Source organism: Aspergillus niger (assembly GCF_000002855.4).
Source record: "Aspergillus niger supercontig An07".
NCBI lineage: Eukaryota > Fungi > Ascomycota > Eurotiomycetes > Eurotiales > Aspergillaceae > Aspergillus > Aspergillus niger.
The window spans coordinates 1,852,019-1,868,360 of NT_166523.1; the positions used below are offsets into that span (position 1 = coordinate 1,852,019).

A 16,342-nucleotide genomic window follows, 5' to 3' on the forward strand; every position below is an offset into this window, starting at 1 on the left:
GGTCTGATTGTTATAGTGGCTGCTTGCGGTGGGTATCTGGTGATGCTTGCATGGAAGTATAGTATACTGTATGTTCCTGTAGGGATTGAGTAGTTGTTGTGGCTGGTGCTGTTACTTGGATGGTTGCGATTGAGATCCCGCTTTCGTTTGCTTCTTCGGGAATTTCCGGCTCTTTGAAGCTGAAGGTTGATAGATATCCATTACTGGTAAAGAGCATGCGATGGAGGTATAGATGCTTTATGAGCTATATGCCAGTCCAACCCTGCATATACCTGATATATAGGAGGGTAGAAGCGTATGTCTCTATACCCTGCTGTATGCGATTCCATGCACCGGTAATATCTCTCTGTTCTCCAGGGATTTTGTAGATGGTCTCTGTTCTGTTCTTCCTGGTTCGTTGTTAGTTACTGGGATAGCAATCTCAGTGATTCTGTGCTTATCCCTGATGGACGCTCCATAGTCGATAGAGGCTATGGTTGAGGGGTGAACAAATGTAGCGAAGTATTCACCTTTTCTCTAGCCGTTATGTTGTCAAAACTAATGAGATTTAGCTTTGACTTGTTCTCAGGTAGGGATAAATATCATTCAAGAGCGTAGCAATTTCCCAGCTGGGCGCGTCTTTATAGTAGGTAGGGGTAGCGCAGGTTTGTGTTGTTTGGTGTTCTGAAATCGAGGTTAATTTATCTATGATCAACTCTATCTCTCTAGGCTGAGAGGATATTGACGAAGAATATCTACTAGGAGGATCTTGGGTCTAGCTGGTGCATTCCTGCTCGGAATCTTCCTTCCATGCGGTTGGTGTATCGTCAGTGGTCGTAATGGAGGCAGAATGTCGTGAATATCGCTTAGGTTGCCTGCAAGCCGACCAGTGTGTATAATCTGGGAATGCAAAAGGTAGTCACACTATTGTGGTCGCCTAAGATGCTGTTAATCTATAGCACTCCGATCATGTATCATGTAGTGTGAAGTAGAACGTTCCCATAACTGACTGGGGTATGTCATGGATTTCGACACAATCGAACGTACTTTGTATTGTAGAAAGGCATATACTGGGCTGCAAAGAATATTAAATCCTGGAATGGTCTTTGATAACTGACCGAAACATGGTATCAGAAATTCAATGGCTGCAGATAATGCAATGGAATAGTAATATAAAGTAAGTGGATAGTATGGGTCTAGTATATAGTTCAGCAAATTCCAACCCGACCACGTCCCTGAATGACTCATCTGATTAACGCCCAAAGGACTCCTGCATCTATATATATATATATATATTTAAAAATAACAACCAAGTATCATTATCATCTCCATATTGAGGTATAATCAAACCTCGACAGCTCAGTCGGACATGCAGAATGTATAGACGTCACATGACACCGCGTATCGCTCGCGTCTCCCCGAGTCGACGGGCTGCAGCTTCTGGACCCCTCAGCATCAACAACAACACAATCTCCATGGATACTCCGCAATGGCTCCTATCCTAGATGGGCTCAATTCCGCACAGACAGCCGCCGTAGCGTCTCCGGCCCCCATCCTCCAGGTCCTCGCTCCACCCGGCTCAGGAAAGACCAAGACCCTGACCGCACGCGTCGCGTACCTGCTCGCGCACCATGGCTACCGACCACAAGATGTCATCTGCTGCACATTTACAATCAAAGCTAGTCGGGAGATGAGGGAACGGCTGGCAAAGCTGATCGGCGATGAGTTACAGAAGAAGCTGATTCTGGGAACGTTCCATTCGATATGTCGGAGATACCTGGTAACGTATGGGTATTTGATCGGGTTGAAGAAAGGGTTTGGTATTGCGGATTCGGGGGATAGTTTGGCGATTATCAAAGTATGTGGTCTGGGTTACATGGTCGTGGTGCCTGTGTCGGTTACTGACTTCTACAGAGGATCGTCAAGCGATTACAGGTTGGAATCCAGCCTAATGCAGCGAGGGCAAGGATATCACACCAGAAAGCTCATGGAGTTAGCCCGGATGAGCTGGCAGCGAAATTGAACAAAAATTCAAAGGTTCTGGAGCAGAGAGAGTTTGTTCAGGTATATCGTGAGTATGAGGCAAATTTGGCAGCATCAAATTTGCTGGACTACGATGATCTACTTGTACGCTGCGTGGAACTGCTCAGGAAGCATCCGCAGTGTGTATCGAACGTTCAAGCTGTTCTGGTTGATGAGTTCCAAGATACGAACCATATCCAGTATGAGTTGATGAATTTGTTTGCGTCCCAGAATCAGCGGATCACTGTCGTTGGGGATCCGGATCAGAGTATCTACGGTTTCCGATCTGCGGAGATCAAGAATCTGGGGCGTATGCAGCAACTATATAAGGATACGTCGATTGTCTTGCTGGAGGACAATTACCGTTCGTCAGGGTGTATTCTGAGCTCGGCTCAAGATGTCATCGAACAAGATTCATCACGGCCGGCAAAGAAGCTGCAGCCGACGCACAGCTTGGGCACTATGCCTGTCCTGCGCAAGCTGCCTAACTCGGAGTCGGAGGCCCTCTGGATTGTTCTGGAGATCAAGAGGTGCATTGCATTGACTGGGAAGCTTGTGAACTATTCAGACTTTGCGATACTGCTTAGGTCGGCCGCTCTCTCTCGTCAAATCGAAGCCCAGATGGGAAAACATGGAATTCCGTACCGGATGGTTGGTGGGCTGAGGTTCTTCGACCGAGTGGAAATCAAGTTGCTCCTGGACTATCTTCGAGTGATTAGCCAGCCGGGTAACACCGATGCTCTCTTGCGCATCATAAATGTGCCGTCTAGAAAGCTCGGTGATGAATCGGTCAATCTGTTGACAAAGGGTGCGGAGAAGGCGAAGAAGCCGCTCTGGGACTTCATCAAGGATGTCGCGCAAGGCCGCAGTTCAACAGAGAAGTCTCTATCAAAGCCTGCCGATAATGGACTGTGTACCTTGGTTGGTCTCATCGAATCTGCTCGACAAAAACTCTGTGAATGCACCGACGGGTCGTCACCGAGGAAGCTCCTCGACTTCTTGATCAAGAAACTTTCGTTCCGTGAATACCTCAAGGCGTTACATGGCTCGAATGAGGAGAATCGGTGGGCCAACGTGGAGGAGCTCTTAACCCAAGCTGATGACACCCCTGGACCAGAGAATGAGGCTGAAAATGATGAAAATCTCCCGGAAATTCAGGGTCTCGAACAACAACAAGCCCATCCAGGTGAAGAGGCACTGTCTCGCTTTCTGGCGAACGTGGCACTGTCCACAGAGGTTCTTCCCCAGGAAGGTGAAGAGGGCGAGCAATCCGATGAGAAGGTTACTATTTCCACGATTCATGCAGCAAAAGGCCTTGAATGGCCTGTGGTATTTGTTCCGGCCGTGCTCAACGGCATCATCCCACATTCACGGGCCGAGGACTCAGACGAGGAGAGAAGACTGCTTTATGTAGCCATGACCAGGGCGCAGGCATTGCTATATCTGAGCTATCCTCTTCGACAGTCCCGCGATGGTGAAGAGGCAACCTTGTCGAGTTTCCTCCCGTCAAAGCTAGTAGAGGAGCGATTTCGTTTTCTGGGACCCAAAATCAACGACAAGATCATACAAGAAATCGCAGATATCCTACGTCGACCAATGCCGGGCTCAGCTGCTATATCGGAAGGACGATCTACCTGTGATATCCCATATGATGATCAGTGGACAGAAGATGGCTTCGAGGCACCTGATGCGATCATTCGCTGGGACGGCACCAGAGCCATGGGCGGGGAGCCCAATCCTAAGAGACAACGGCTCAACCAAGAGCAATCGGGCGCATCGACGACAACGTACATGTCATGGACGCCGCCGACCATGAATGGCTCCAACTTTTCTGTGCCCACCACGTTATCCCTAGGATTCTCGACAGCCCGCGAATACATAGCGACTAGCGACTCGGCCGCAGAACAACCCCCAACCACGAAAGCCGAGACCAAATCGAACGCCGTAGCTGCCAGCATCATCGGTCGCAAAGTGGATGGGCTATCGCAGAAAACGATATCCGGCTTCTTCGGGCAGCCTTCGTCGTCAGGCCCAAAGAGCGGTTCAGGCGCGGCTGGGCGCTACCAGCCTCAGGGCAACCGAAGAGATGCCGTAGGGCAAACGCGTCACAGCGGATCGTCGAACTCTGAGTTTAAAAGTGTGATCCCATCGAATCTCCGGACGTATCGACCGCAAGGGCCAAAGTTGCAATCGCCTCGACCGGTTCTCGAACCTTCCGACCCGAATCAATACACCTGGTTGGCGGCATCCTCGAAGCCCTCGGAGGGACAGAAGCTGTTCTCGCGCGCCACTCAGGGACCGAAATTGACAGACGAAGGAACAAGCGAAGCTGGGAAGGATTTGCGGACAAGCGAGATTAAGAGTCTTTCAGGAACCGTCGGGGGAGCCAGACCGGTGGCCACGTATCACACGACAACCATGTCGATGGTGCAGACAGGGCCCGCGACGACGATGCGACGGACGCTAGGGATTCGACGAAGCATGAATGGATGGGCGGATCGCATGAAGAGGGAGAACAATGGACCATCCTCATAGCGGAAGAAGAATAGTGTGGCGTCTGGCGAAGACAAGGGTATATACTGGTCAGCTATAATGTATGGGCGCAATTACGAGGTTATGATCAAACTACATGGCACTTAGCAATGAGTACAGCCCCATCTCCTCGAGCAAGTCTTCATAGAAGATCATTCCTATACCCTCCATGAGTATGGAAGGCAAGTCTTCACACTGACCTAAGCCCAAGTCCAGAACTCCTTCAGCGCTGCCACAGCTCAGCACAGCCCACTAAACCCCAATCGTACTAGCCAGCCACCCAGCCAGTCAGACACCATCCAGTCCTCAGCATCACTTCGTCCTCGAAAACAGTAGTAGTAAGTAACCCAGTATGACCTACCAGTGATGTAGCTATGCACTATATGTGCAAAAGTACTAAATAATTACCATCCATTCATCCATCCGTCCATCCATTCAGGAACCTTCCATTACCTACGCAAGCAAGCAAGCCAGCCACAATCCCGCCTCACTTTTTCTCTCTCCTTCGCTTCCTTCCATGTCGTTTTTATTCTGTCTCGAACTTTACGGGGGGTGCTGGCCCGAAGACTAACCCGGATTCGGGTCTAGCCTTGCCTGCTGACCTGGCAGTAAGGCACTAATCCAATTACAGTGCTCTAGTGGACTAATTGAGTTAGTAGTTTGCTGTCCGGTGTTTACTTACTTACTAAGATATTACATAAGAGGGATGCAGGCACAGCTGGCGATAGTTCATAGGAGGGTCACAAGGGGGTCACGTCACGTAAAGTAGGTTGCTTTTGCTTTGGTTTTTGCTTTTGTACCTGACAGACGGACGGGCTGGATGGGCACGGTTCGGTTGAGTGGGATGGATGTAGCGGTGTGCTTACTAAGGTTGGTGTATTTGTTGGGAGTCAATGAGAGTATTACTGTTCTGGAGAGGTTGTCAAGTACGGAGTAAGAGCATAAATGAGTGAGTGATTTCTCTGTTTCTTTCTTCGGAATATATGAGTGTAGCGGTGAGTAGTAAGTTTGTTTCTCCATAGGTAGTAGGTAGGTACGTGGTCTGATTTACTCCGTCATTATTAGTATGGGATGGGATGGGATGTGATTACCCGAGGATATTGTGATTGGAGGGGGGATGGGGAGCATTAATTATAACTCCATATTGCTTAGTATGTCTCAATAATCATGGGGATAATCTAATGAAAAGAAAAGGAGGAGGTGAAGCGAGTTAAGTCGGTAAGTAACTAAGTATGGTTCTGCTCAATCTAGCTCTAGTGTACTAGTGTAGCTTACTCTGCTAAGGTAGGTAGCTTACTGACTAGATCCGGAAGTAGTTGGTTGCTGATGGTAGTAAGTGGTAGTTAGTCTGGGGATGATAATACCTGATATTAAGCTTGGAGCTATCTATCCATCTATCATTTACTGAAACGTTTGAGCTATTTTCCATCATTAGCATCAGCATCAGCATCAGCATCATCATCAAGACTATTATTGGGAGAATGAGCTCTTTTTGTCCTGCTTTGCTTCTTGCCTAATAATCGGGCTCTTGAAAGTATGGTTCTTATTGCGACTAGAGAAAAGCTAAGACCGAGATAAGGGGGTGGTTGATCCATCCCCTCCTGAGTAGGCCTGTCTCGAGTACAATACACAGCATAGATAGTGATTAGTCGAGTCGGTGATGGATGCGATGTTCAAATTACCTACCTAGCTGAGGTAGGGTAAAACCGTACTTTGTCCGTGTGACAGGAATAGTAGTAGTAGACCACTTGGGTAGGACGACGACGACGACGACTGCTATTTTGGACTTTCGCGGGTCGTTTCTAATAAACTGGAGCTTGCTGTGCTGCCAGCTAACACAGTAAGTTTCCGTAGATAGTAAGGAAGTCAATTAGATGTGGAGGAAGTGATCCACTTGGAAGAGGAGATGTTCGGTTTGGACAACAGCAGTAATGGTTTCGACTGGGAAATGTGCCTGAGGTTCCCTTCCACTCTTACTGTTTCGGGATGGATGGGGCCAGCACCAATTGGGTTAGACGTTATTTATGGTTGGGTACGGGAAGTGTAATATTGGCTCGTTATTAATAGTTGGGCCGGCTGTCAGGTGATCTGTGGGGGTGGTATAAGGCTGTAAATAACCAGCATGGTGACAGCTCTGGGCCAGTCATCGGACGCATCCCTGGTTTTAGGGGGTAACATTCCCAGGGGGAGCTGCCTTCCCGTGACTCAAGGCGAGTCGGTAAGGTATTGGGCCTTACCAGCAATTGATTCCACCTTTGGACAGCATCAGCAACTGGCAAAAGTTGAGTTGTCGACAACAAACCAGACTAACTAGTTAGTTAGTTAGTAGTTACCCAAAGGCAAGGCCAGTTGGTGGAATGACCGCCTCAGCCTCGTACCGCCACATCACCCAGACAATCCGAAGGGGAGGCAAGACGAGAAAGGAGCGAGGATTCTGCCTGTCTGTCCAAGTCTCCAGCCACAGTCTCCTGAGCATTGCCTGATGACTGACGGGCGGTGCCGAGGGAGCCTGCCTGCCTGTTGCTCCCAGGCTCTTTCTGTCTCTCTCACATTCTCCTTCAGGCTCCAGGGCTCAGGCTCAGGCTATCAGCATAACTCTCCTATCAGACTCATCTCCCAAACCCAATTGAAACACTTACTCATCCCCCCCATCGTGAGAGTGTCACTAGAATGACGAATCACCTGGTTTGCTGCCTCGTCTTTTCGTCCTTGAATTTCGCCCCTGGCAGGGGCGGTGGATACCACCCCCGGGCAAGTTCGAGGCTTCGACGAGGATTCCAGACATTCGATTTCCCTTTTGCCTGGGTGCCCCCATGACGTCTGTGTCGCGGACTTCTTTTGGATCGACGATGCTTCGTAGCATGTAACTAGCATGTAGCATAGTATGTAGTAGGCCGCCGCAGGCTGGCAATGGGGGGAAAAATGGAAGGCAGCAGAGCCCACCGACTAGTCAGTCCTGCAAGATGATCGATCTGCTTTCTCCGTCATGGCTGGCTTAGTGAGTGAGTTTACCGTCTAGATCGAGTCCCTGGGGGAAGCTAAACTGAACGGGATCTGATTCGACTTGATCCTTTTCTGGCTTGGAGCATTATTCTTGCTTTGCTTCTATTCTATTTCCGTTTGGATACCGTTATACTTCCCTACTCCGGGGAAAACATACAAAAGCCTCCTGCCGTCCGTCTGGAATCGCTTCCTTTCCATCTACCACAGACTACTACTATCATAACTCTGCAACTACCACATCTTCAACCCTCAGACTACTACTTGGTCTCTGACTACCTCATCTCTACCTTCATCTCTCCTCGTTTCCCATCGTCTTCTCTCACCTCTTCTCTTACACTTCGGATTTTGGCCTCGTACTGAGCCTTGCTCCGCCACCGACTGCCATCCTTATACTACTATAAATCTACTTTCCTCTCTGGCTCCTACTGTCTACCTCATCTCACCTCCTATCTTCCACCAAGCTACCAAGCTACTACTACTACATTACAATCTACTCAACTCTCTCATATCTCTTTTTCTTTTTACCCAACCATCAATATGCCTCACAAAGTCAACGACTCCAATTCCACCCTGTCCAGCAGTGGCAGCAGCGGTGACCGTGTGGTGGTTTCTGATCTACGAGGTATGTCTTCCCCGTCTGCACCTTCATATCTACTATCTACATCTTGCTGGATCACGGAAGCTAATCCGGCGTCTGTCTCTCCTTAGGGCCCAATGCTGTCCCACGCCGTACACAACCCCCGGTGATTGTCCACAACCGGGGAGGGCAGATCTACGATGAAACGAGACCTTCTGATTGGGACAAGCAACGGTGGAAGTAAACCCCATCCTGGTTCCTCAAGCTCCCAGTCGGGGGGAGTTCCCTTCCGGAAGCGCTGCTGGGCAGTTGCTGGGGACTATTTGTCGCCGGAAGGGCCGATTATCCGCGCGGCTTCGTCCAAAAGTGAGGCGACGGATCGACAGCTGGTCTGGTCAACTATCTTTTCGGCGTCTCTCTCGTTCTCGACCGGCAACCGACGGATGGGATGGCATGCTCTGGACTCTCGTCACCGCCCCCCTGACAATGCTGCATTGCAGCGCGGCCATCCTTTTGCTGTCTCTGTCTTGTCTGTCTCTCTCTCTCTCCGTTGCCGTCGGTTCCCTTGCGAATCGTTGCCCCGGATTCTTGTCTTGCCCTTCCGTCGAGATTACCTTCTGGACTTGATTTCCTTTCCCGATCATTGTACACTATTGTGACCCTTTTTTGTGTTTTTTGACGCCTTTTTCGGATTCCGACGCCATGCCCTTGTATTATTTGGTTTCTTTTACCCTTTCGGAGATTTCGTGTTCCTGTTGCTCCGTGTCTCCTCACAACTGCGACGAGGCACACGTGTTACATCCCTCCATCCATCCACTGGCAAGACTGAGTGAGGACGGACACCAACTCTAACCCGGTTGTGTCTATCTATGCTCAAGACAGCGACGGCATAGTTCCGGGCCAGCCCTTGCTTCTGCCGTCCCTTGTCAGGAGCAACCACGACTCCGTCTTCCTATCCCTTTTTTTTTTCATTTTTTTTTTTATTTCTTCTTTTCAGGCTGTACCATATCGTGCTGATGCTTTTTCTCTGCCCTCCCTTTTCTGCTTTTGTCATTCCGCATAGCGTGGGTTTGATCTTGCAGGACTACCTTTTGTCGGCTCCTGTTCTAATTATGTGCTTCATGTCATATCACGGTCATGTCATGTCATTCCTTTATTCGCTCGTTCGCTTTCTCGTCCGGCTTGGACGCGGAGTCATCTGCATCGCCTATACTCAGGCCATGACAGTTGCCGACCGGCCCAGTCTGGGCGGGTGGGCAGGTGCTGCGCTGGTCGCGGGCTACCTGCCTCCTACATACACACACACTCTTGATGTACCATCATTGCTCGACATGACTGATGCTTTACTGCTACCAACTACTATCCATCTGCTGTTGACTGGTTTGGATTGTTGTCGTTTTGATGTCACACATACTATTTCACAGGACTTACTTGGATACATTCTAAGTGAGGTTGTACCAGATAATCTAATTGTCATGAATACTATTACTACTACTACTACTACTACCACTACTTACCACAAGTGTCTGCATCCATCCATCCATCCACCGTAGTTGTTATCTCCCATTGACTTTCTCTGCACCAACCCGACTAAACCCAATCCATCCCCCACCGCATACACTCACTGCATCCATAGCCCAGGAAACTGAAAACAATAAACCCAAGTCACACTGACAACACCCCTTTCCCCGCATTTCCATTGCATTACATTCTTCCTTCCTCCACTTCTTCCCCGTGGCATGATAACCTCCCACATTTAGTTAACACTTGGTCCTATTATTTCACTCAGATCCCGACAGACACACACACACACACACACAATCCCCACAATTCAATAACATTTGACATATGTGCTGTGTTAATGTGCTGGCATCCTATTACCCATACAGACATGCATACAGACATAATAGAATCAAATCCAGAATCAGTGAAATACTATCCACTTCTGCAGATACACACAGAATGACATAGACAGAAGGGAAGAAAGAGTTGGGTCTAGAATCACCATGACCAGTAGCAAAGCAAAAGCCAGCACATCACCTGACCACACGCAACGCACACGACATCGTCTGTGCTGCATGATGCTCAGGCAGACATGCTACTACCTTTTGATTTTTATCTCCCTCACATTTACCTATCTGGGTAACTTGAAAGGTAGGTAGGTAGGTAGGTGGACTAGATTCCTCCGCAGGGAAACTAGACTAGACTACATGGGCAATATGCACAGCAGCGGCATCAACGGCCAGCCAGATCGGAAAGCGACAAACAGACAAACAGACAAACAACACCTGCCTGCCTACAGATAGCAGGAAGCAAGCAAGCAAGCAAGCAAGCAAACACACAATCGCGGTTTCAACGCAGCCAAGCATAATTCATCTCGTCTTAGCATTTATTGTGTTTGATTGTTTGTTTCTACTACATACATAAATAAATACTAGTATTTACTAAAAAATGCTTTATCACTCCATAAAATAGTAGTTCATCTATTGTGGACATAAATTGCTTACTACTACCAACTAGTAGTGTCATCTGCGAATGTTGCCATGTATCTATTCTCTGGAAAATAGATCCCATTGTGGCAGCTGTAGCCAAGACGGACTGGCCCGAGTCGGGCATGTCGGGCACTCAACTCGTCGTGCGTGTATGCACGATTCATGGGTTCGGTTTACATAGTGTGGAATTGTCTAGAGCATACATATGTATGCAGCCTACTCTGGAAGGGGTATAATACTAGTAGTAGTGTAATGGGGTATGTGTATGTCTTGTGTGTTGTGTGTACTGTACTAGCAGTCGCTCAAGATCTGACTTTCCATGGGAGATAAAAAAAAAGGAAAGCAAATGCAAGATCGAACCACAAGGAAACAAACTAAGGAGATAGATCATTCGATCGATAGGTATCATCCGAGTGAACGAGGGAAAAAGGAAGAAAGAAAGGGAAGAAGGTATAGTAGTAAGGTAATGGAATGGTCAATTTTCATCCACCGGTCCATAATGTTGTGATGACAGATCTTCTCTCTCTCTCCAACTATTAAATAACAAAATTCATATCTGTTTGGTATTTTCTCATTTGCATTTTCCTCCCCGAACCACACAGATTTTTTTGGTCGGTTTTGACAGTGTTCTTTTCTGCTTTTTTTGGGGGACCTCATTCCACCAGGAAGAAAACAGAGGCCGTGGCTCAGTGAGGCACGGTGCAGGGTCTTGTGTGCGACCTGCTTGTATAGAAGGAAACATGGGGTCAGAGGTTAAGCCACATTAATGTTCTTTACGTAGAGGGGTTGTGAAGGGGACAAGGTTGATGAAAGTGTGAAAGGGGTAGATAGGGGGAAAAGGGTAGGGAGAACAAGAAACGAAAAAGTTAAAAACGAAACACCCAGCTTGGTCATCGCAAGCCACTAAAGGAAGCGCAGGAATGTATGACGCTACCCATGGGCTGCGATGGAAAACGAAAACATAAATGCAAATGTACTCGAACGGCTCGCGCTTGCAATGCTAGTTGTAGAAGAAGAGAAATAACAAGCTGAATGCAACGGGGGGGTAGTCCCGAGAGATGATATGCGGAAGACAAGGAGATGGGGTATGCAATTTTTAGACAAGGAAACAAAGATGAAGGTAGAACGAAATTGGTGTCGAAATAGAACCAGGTCTGTATAGGTTCTGGTTCCAACCAGATCGGCATTTATGGCACAAGATGCAAAAATACATCGTATTCAGGTATCGAGCAATATGTTGGTATATTATTGACGAGCAGCTCCCTCAACCCTCGTGTCGAGTTCAGTAACCAGTGCTGAATGACATCTGGGGCTGGAGGAACTGTTGTTGGTACGTGGTATCTTGCGAATACGCGTGAGAGCTCACGTACTGCATGCTGGGCGGGGGTGTCGGCGATGGCGAGCAAGCACTAGCTCCTGCCGTGCCTTTGGCAAAGGTGGGATTACCACCATTGGCAAAAGCCTCGTTCTCCGGGGTGATCGGCGGTGTGATATAACCGTGCGCCATGGCCGATGATTGGGTCGCCTTCTGCGGTGTAGCAAGCCCAATCTCGCCTTCGTATGGCTTGGGCTCGGGTTGTACAACGTCCGTTTGCGGGCTGGGGGGCGTGTAGCTTGCGATCGAAGCTTGACGGGCAAGGAATTGTTCCAGCACCTTGGACACACGGGAGTAGTGAGCTGAGGAATACTTCCTGGAAAGTACCTGGGAGGGTTGGTGAAGCTGCTGCGACAACCCCACGAGCGTCATCGAGTCGTACTGGGATGCCCATTCTGTGTGACGAGGCTGAGTCCGGTTCAGGATGCAGCGCGCAAGAGCCAGCGAGGCCCGGGCGAGATCCGACGACGGCTTGGACACAAATTCCCGATGGAACAGCGAGATCTCCGAGATATACAATGCCAGGTGCTCGACCTCGGCATCATACGGGCAATCCATCACAGCCATCTGCAAGAAGCTATCGACAGTCGGGTGTCCAATGGTCCACCCCAGTGTTTGCAGCACATGCCACTCCATCTGGATGAACATGTCGTCGTCGTATAGAGAACAGCACATCGACTTGAGCTCCTTGATGGTAGGCACGCGGTCCTTCTTGTCGCCATACTTGGCTGCGATGAGCAAGGCAGCACATCCAACGAGTTGATAGTGTCTCTTGTAGACGACACGCTTGGAGCAGTAACGGTCAAGAAGGTTGATGGTGAGGAAGAGGGTCGATGGCAATAGCTGGAATGCAGTGTGGGCTTCAATCAAGAAGTCGAGCAGGTATGGACGCATGAACCACTGGATCTCGGTCTGGATATCGATCGACTCGACGTCCGGAAGCGTAGCAGCATCCATGTCCAGCATGTGCGCCAGAACGTCGTCACGGAATTCCTCGCTGGTAATCTTTGACAGCTGTTCCGCCATGGCGTACTGACGCTCACGAGCCATCAACTTGGCGTGTTCTTTCGGATCCATACGGGGGGCAGGGAACTCGTCGTAGGTCTCGACGAAGAAAGTATCGCAGGGCTGGTAGCTCGATGTGGGGCGCTTGTGGTAGGCCATGATGTCGGTCTGGTATTAACGTCGACCCAAAGAGTATTCAAAGAATGGACCTGATAACAGTGTCGATCAGGAAACGACGGAGGTGAGAGAATGACAGTCGTCGGATTAAGGGATTAATGAGTGGAATTAGTTGGGAAATATTAATGAACGGCCACAAGAGACGATAGCCTGGTATTGAAAAGGAGAAGGATGGGTAGACAGCTGGAGTGGAGCCGTGTGATGGCCGGAGCTAAAAGAGGGTATTATTAGTTAAACGTAATATTAAATTAAAAAGATTAAGGAAATTTGTAAACGAGTGTGAAGTTCAAAAGGATGGTAATGTAGATATAGAGGTGAAGGGAAGGTTTGAAAAGGTGAGAAAGGAAGGCCCAAAGATCGAGGGCGGAAAAGGGGATTCCCTGGGGATAAAGTATACTAACCCAGATTGAAAGCCTTCGGGCAGAGGGCACGATGCAACCCTTACCGTGACGGCGTGTCTGGCATCTAGGCTGGCTCAGGAGCAGGCAGGAATGATCCGTTGAGATGGGACTCTGTAGGATACCAGTCCGAAAGACGAAGCACGAGTAAACGCCTTCGCCCTAGGAACCGATGCTTGAGCTGGCAAGCCTGGGTGTGCTCCGGAATGTGGAAACAGGAGCACAGGCACGAACCCTATGAAGGGGTGGGGAAATCGTCAGGGGGGGAAAAGGATTAAAGTGCAAAGAAAAGAATGACCACCACGTACAGTTTGCAATCCAGTGTCTTTTCGAACGTCCCTGTACAGGACTGGAATGGTGTTGCGACAGGGGAAAAGCGCTTAGAGGGCCAAAATCCACATTAAAGGGAGGGAGGCTAAATCGAGGCCAAATTGAGATATTAATCAAGAAAAACCTGTCTCCTGAAGGAGCAAAAGAAGGTTAGCCATCATCATCTAGCCATCACTTTATTCCTGAATCGCCCATTGCGATTAAGAGGCCAAACGACTTCTTGGTGGTCTGCCAATGTATGAGGGCCCGGGTCGACCCCGTCAAATATGCACGAGCTGTGTGCTACGCATTCTTTCTTCAGGGCACATGAGGATCTCCCCCTTCCGATCCACCTCGTTGCTTAAGATAAGGCCGATCCTCTCCATCTGGCAACATGTTTTGTCGGATGGAGACAGGCCAAGGCTGAGAGGAAAAGACATCCGACCTTCAGCACCTGCATTCCCTGCCCACACCCAACTCAATGAGCCATTGTTCACGACCCCCGACCTTTACGCAGCCACTGTTCGAATATCCTCTATCCAAATCTCCCACTGTATCATTCCCGACGTATGATTGCGATCGTCTCGGACTTCAGGTTTCCAGGCCTCGAAGGAAATGTGGCAGGTCTCGGAAATCGAAATAGGGAATTGCTGGCTTCACTTGAATTGGGTTCATGGGAAACTCGCTCAGCTGGTAGGAAGCTTCACTGACGTCTACTGACATCGGTGCCAGGTAGGCTGAACTATCATCCAGAGTGTCTCCCACTTCCACACAGACACACCCACAACTCTTGCCCCGACCATCCAAGCAGGGGTGAAAAGGGGGGTTGAAGGACAAAGGAAAAAAATATGTTCTCACCTCCCAAAGGATCACAACCAAGATATAGAAATGTACAGAAAGCGTCGAAGAAAAAAGAACCCTTCTCTTTCGCTCTTCTAACCGGCAGGAGCTGAAGTCAGGGGAGTCTACCCGTCGATGTCACGGATAGGGCACCGGTAGTCGGATAGGGAGGAATTCGCCGTTTGAGTTAACAAACGTCGAAAGGGGAGGACGTCGAAGCGAGAGCTGACGGACACGGCTCGACTGGAGAGCTGGTGCAACTGGCTGAAGAAGTGGTCGACTGTTATAGTACAGTCAACGGTCTTTTCTGCCTCGTAGACCAGGCTCAGTTCTCTCCTAAGGAATTGGCGGGTGGTAAGGAAAGGGGGAGGAGGGGAAGGGAAGGAAGGGAGAAGGAGGTGAAGATAAGAAGAATGAGGAGGAGAGGAAAGTGAGGAGGAGCTGCTCTCTCTCCAGACGGGTGTAGTAGAAAGAAGAGAAAAAGAGGATTAAAGAGATGGGACGAGGGCCGGAGATAGAAGTCTCGAGAGGATCGCTGCAGGTTAGCTCGCCCACGCTGTATCGTAACCCATGACGCTTTTCCCGTATGAATGGTGGTATTGGGTATCGCGTACCGAGGCTGGAAGGTAAGCGTATGGTTTTGTTTTAGTTTCATCTCGGTTTCCAACGGTATCTCACCAACCAGAATGGGCGTTGGCTGGCTGGTGTCTCTTCTTTCTCTACTTTCAGCTCCATACGTTTGATATCTACGCCTAATAATTCATCGAAGACTCGTGTTCAAAGGTACGCTTAAGGTGCTTGTGAAACATGCTAAAAGGGCTACAACTCAAGCATGTCCTCCATGGCCAAAAATACCATTTACTGCGTTGTGGAACAAGCGGAAGCACCATGAGGAAGCCGGGGCGCTGGTGTATCTTACTGGATGATACCAGGTAAATGGGTAGAAACTGAGCCCTCACAGACCAGAATCACATTGAGCAATAGACACTCCTTTTGCAGAACCTCGCATCGGATACACCCTCGACCTAACGCGGCCTGAGCCCCGGAGGAGCGGCCCTTACTGTGAAAAGGGAAAGTCTATTACCCTAGAGGTACATACATACAGGCAAAGTACGTAAGGGTATGGATGCGGTACAGCGGTAGAGACGGGAGATACTGGAAGGTACTGGGCTTGGGGCGGGTACCTACTAGTAGAAGTTAGTATACCACCGTATAGTTACGGTCGGCCGTATGCCTTCGTCCTTTGGTTACCTATTCTTCATTTGGGACCAGTTTTAATCAAGGAGGGGCACAGGCATCATCACTTTTCTGATACCTTTCAACATTATCCACTACTTTCTTTCTTTCCAGGTTGTAGATCCCCTCAATCCAGGGAATCGACAAGCCTGGAGAGAGGGGGGTTTTCTTTTGACGTTGCAAGTTGCAATGCTAGCTGGAGATTGACTTTCTTTGCTTCCGGGCTGTACCAGACGACTGGTCTCGGTTCACCCGTAGGGGAGACACCTGTTTTTCGATGGCGGCCTCTCGACCCTCTAAACCTGCAAAGTCCCAGCACCAGCGCTCCTTCGGTGGGCTTCTGGGTGGGGTGATCTCCCTCGTCACCGGCCAGTCCTCACCAGCCATTGCCTCCCTG

The 16,342-nt window shown here is 49.3% G+C and overlaps 6 protein-coding genes across 6 annotated transcripts; 3 read left to right on the top strand and 3 right to left on the bottom strand.

Moving 5' to 3' along the window:
* Window positions 1–89: 89 nt before the first annotated feature.
* On the top strand, window positions 90–480 carry An07g08480 (hypothetical protein [truncated ORF]; the record flags this gene model as incomplete). The annotated part of the gene is made up of 3 exons (XM_059748651.1): window positions 90–206; window positions 295–335; window positions 405–480. Coding segments are annotated over 3 exons (234 nt in total), but the record flags the coding sequence as incomplete, so codon positions are not given.
* A 988-nt stretch (window positions 481–1,468) lies between these two features.
* Window positions 1,469–4,536, top strand: An07g08490 (uncharacterized protein; the record flags this gene model as incomplete). Its single annotated transcript, XM_001391887.1, has 2 exons — window positions 1,469–1,837; window positions 1,894–4,536. The coding sequence occupies 2 exons, from the start codon at window positions 1,469–1,471 to the stop codon at window positions 4,534–4,536; spliced, it is 3,012 nt and encodes a 1,003-aa protein (XP_001391924.1).
* Window positions 4,537–4,626: 90 nt separating this feature from the next.
* An07g08500 (uncharacterized protein) lies at window positions 4,627–7,407 on the bottom strand (the record flags this gene model as incomplete). Its single annotated transcript, XM_059748652.1, has 11 exons — window positions 4,627–4,762; window positions 4,803–4,890; window positions 5,106–5,176; window positions 5,220–5,251; window positions 5,347–5,443; window positions 5,809–5,856; window positions 5,898–5,951; window positions 6,216–6,358; window positions 6,771–6,839; window positions 6,912–7,042; window positions 7,173–7,407. 11 exons carry the CDS (start codon window positions 7,405–7,407, stop codon window positions 4,627–4,629), a joined length of 1,104 nt encoding a protein of 367 aa, XP_059601051.1.
* A 1,192-nt stretch (window positions 7,408–8,599) lies between these two features.
* On the top strand, window positions 8,600–9,666 carry An07g08510 (hypothetical protein; the record flags this gene model as incomplete). Its single annotated transcript, XM_059748653.1, has 2 exons — window positions 8,600–8,703; window positions 9,111–9,666. 2 exons carry the CDS (start codon window positions 8,600–8,602, stop codon window positions 9,664–9,666), a joined length of 660 nt encoding a protein of 219 aa, XP_059601052.1.
* A 2,221-nt stretch (window positions 9,667–11,887) lies between these two features.
* An07g08520 (uncharacterized protein) lies at window positions 11,888–13,144 on the bottom strand (the record flags this gene model as incomplete). Its single annotated transcript, XM_001391890.3, has 1 exon — window positions 11,888–13,144. One exon carries the CDS (start codon window positions 13,142–13,144, stop codon window positions 11,888–11,890), a length of 1,257 nt encoding a protein of 418 aa, XP_001391927.1.
* Window positions 13,145–14,834: 1,690 nt separating this feature from the next.
* On the bottom strand, window positions 14,835–15,364 carry An07g08533 (hypothetical protein; the record flags this gene model as incomplete). Its single annotated transcript, XM_059748654.1, has 2 exons — window positions 14,835–15,040; window positions 15,265–15,364. 2 exons carry the CDS (start codon window positions 15,362–15,364, stop codon window positions 14,835–14,837), a joined length of 306 nt encoding a protein of 101 aa, XP_059601053.1.
* Between the last annotated feature and the right edge of the window lie 978 nt (window positions 15,365–16,342).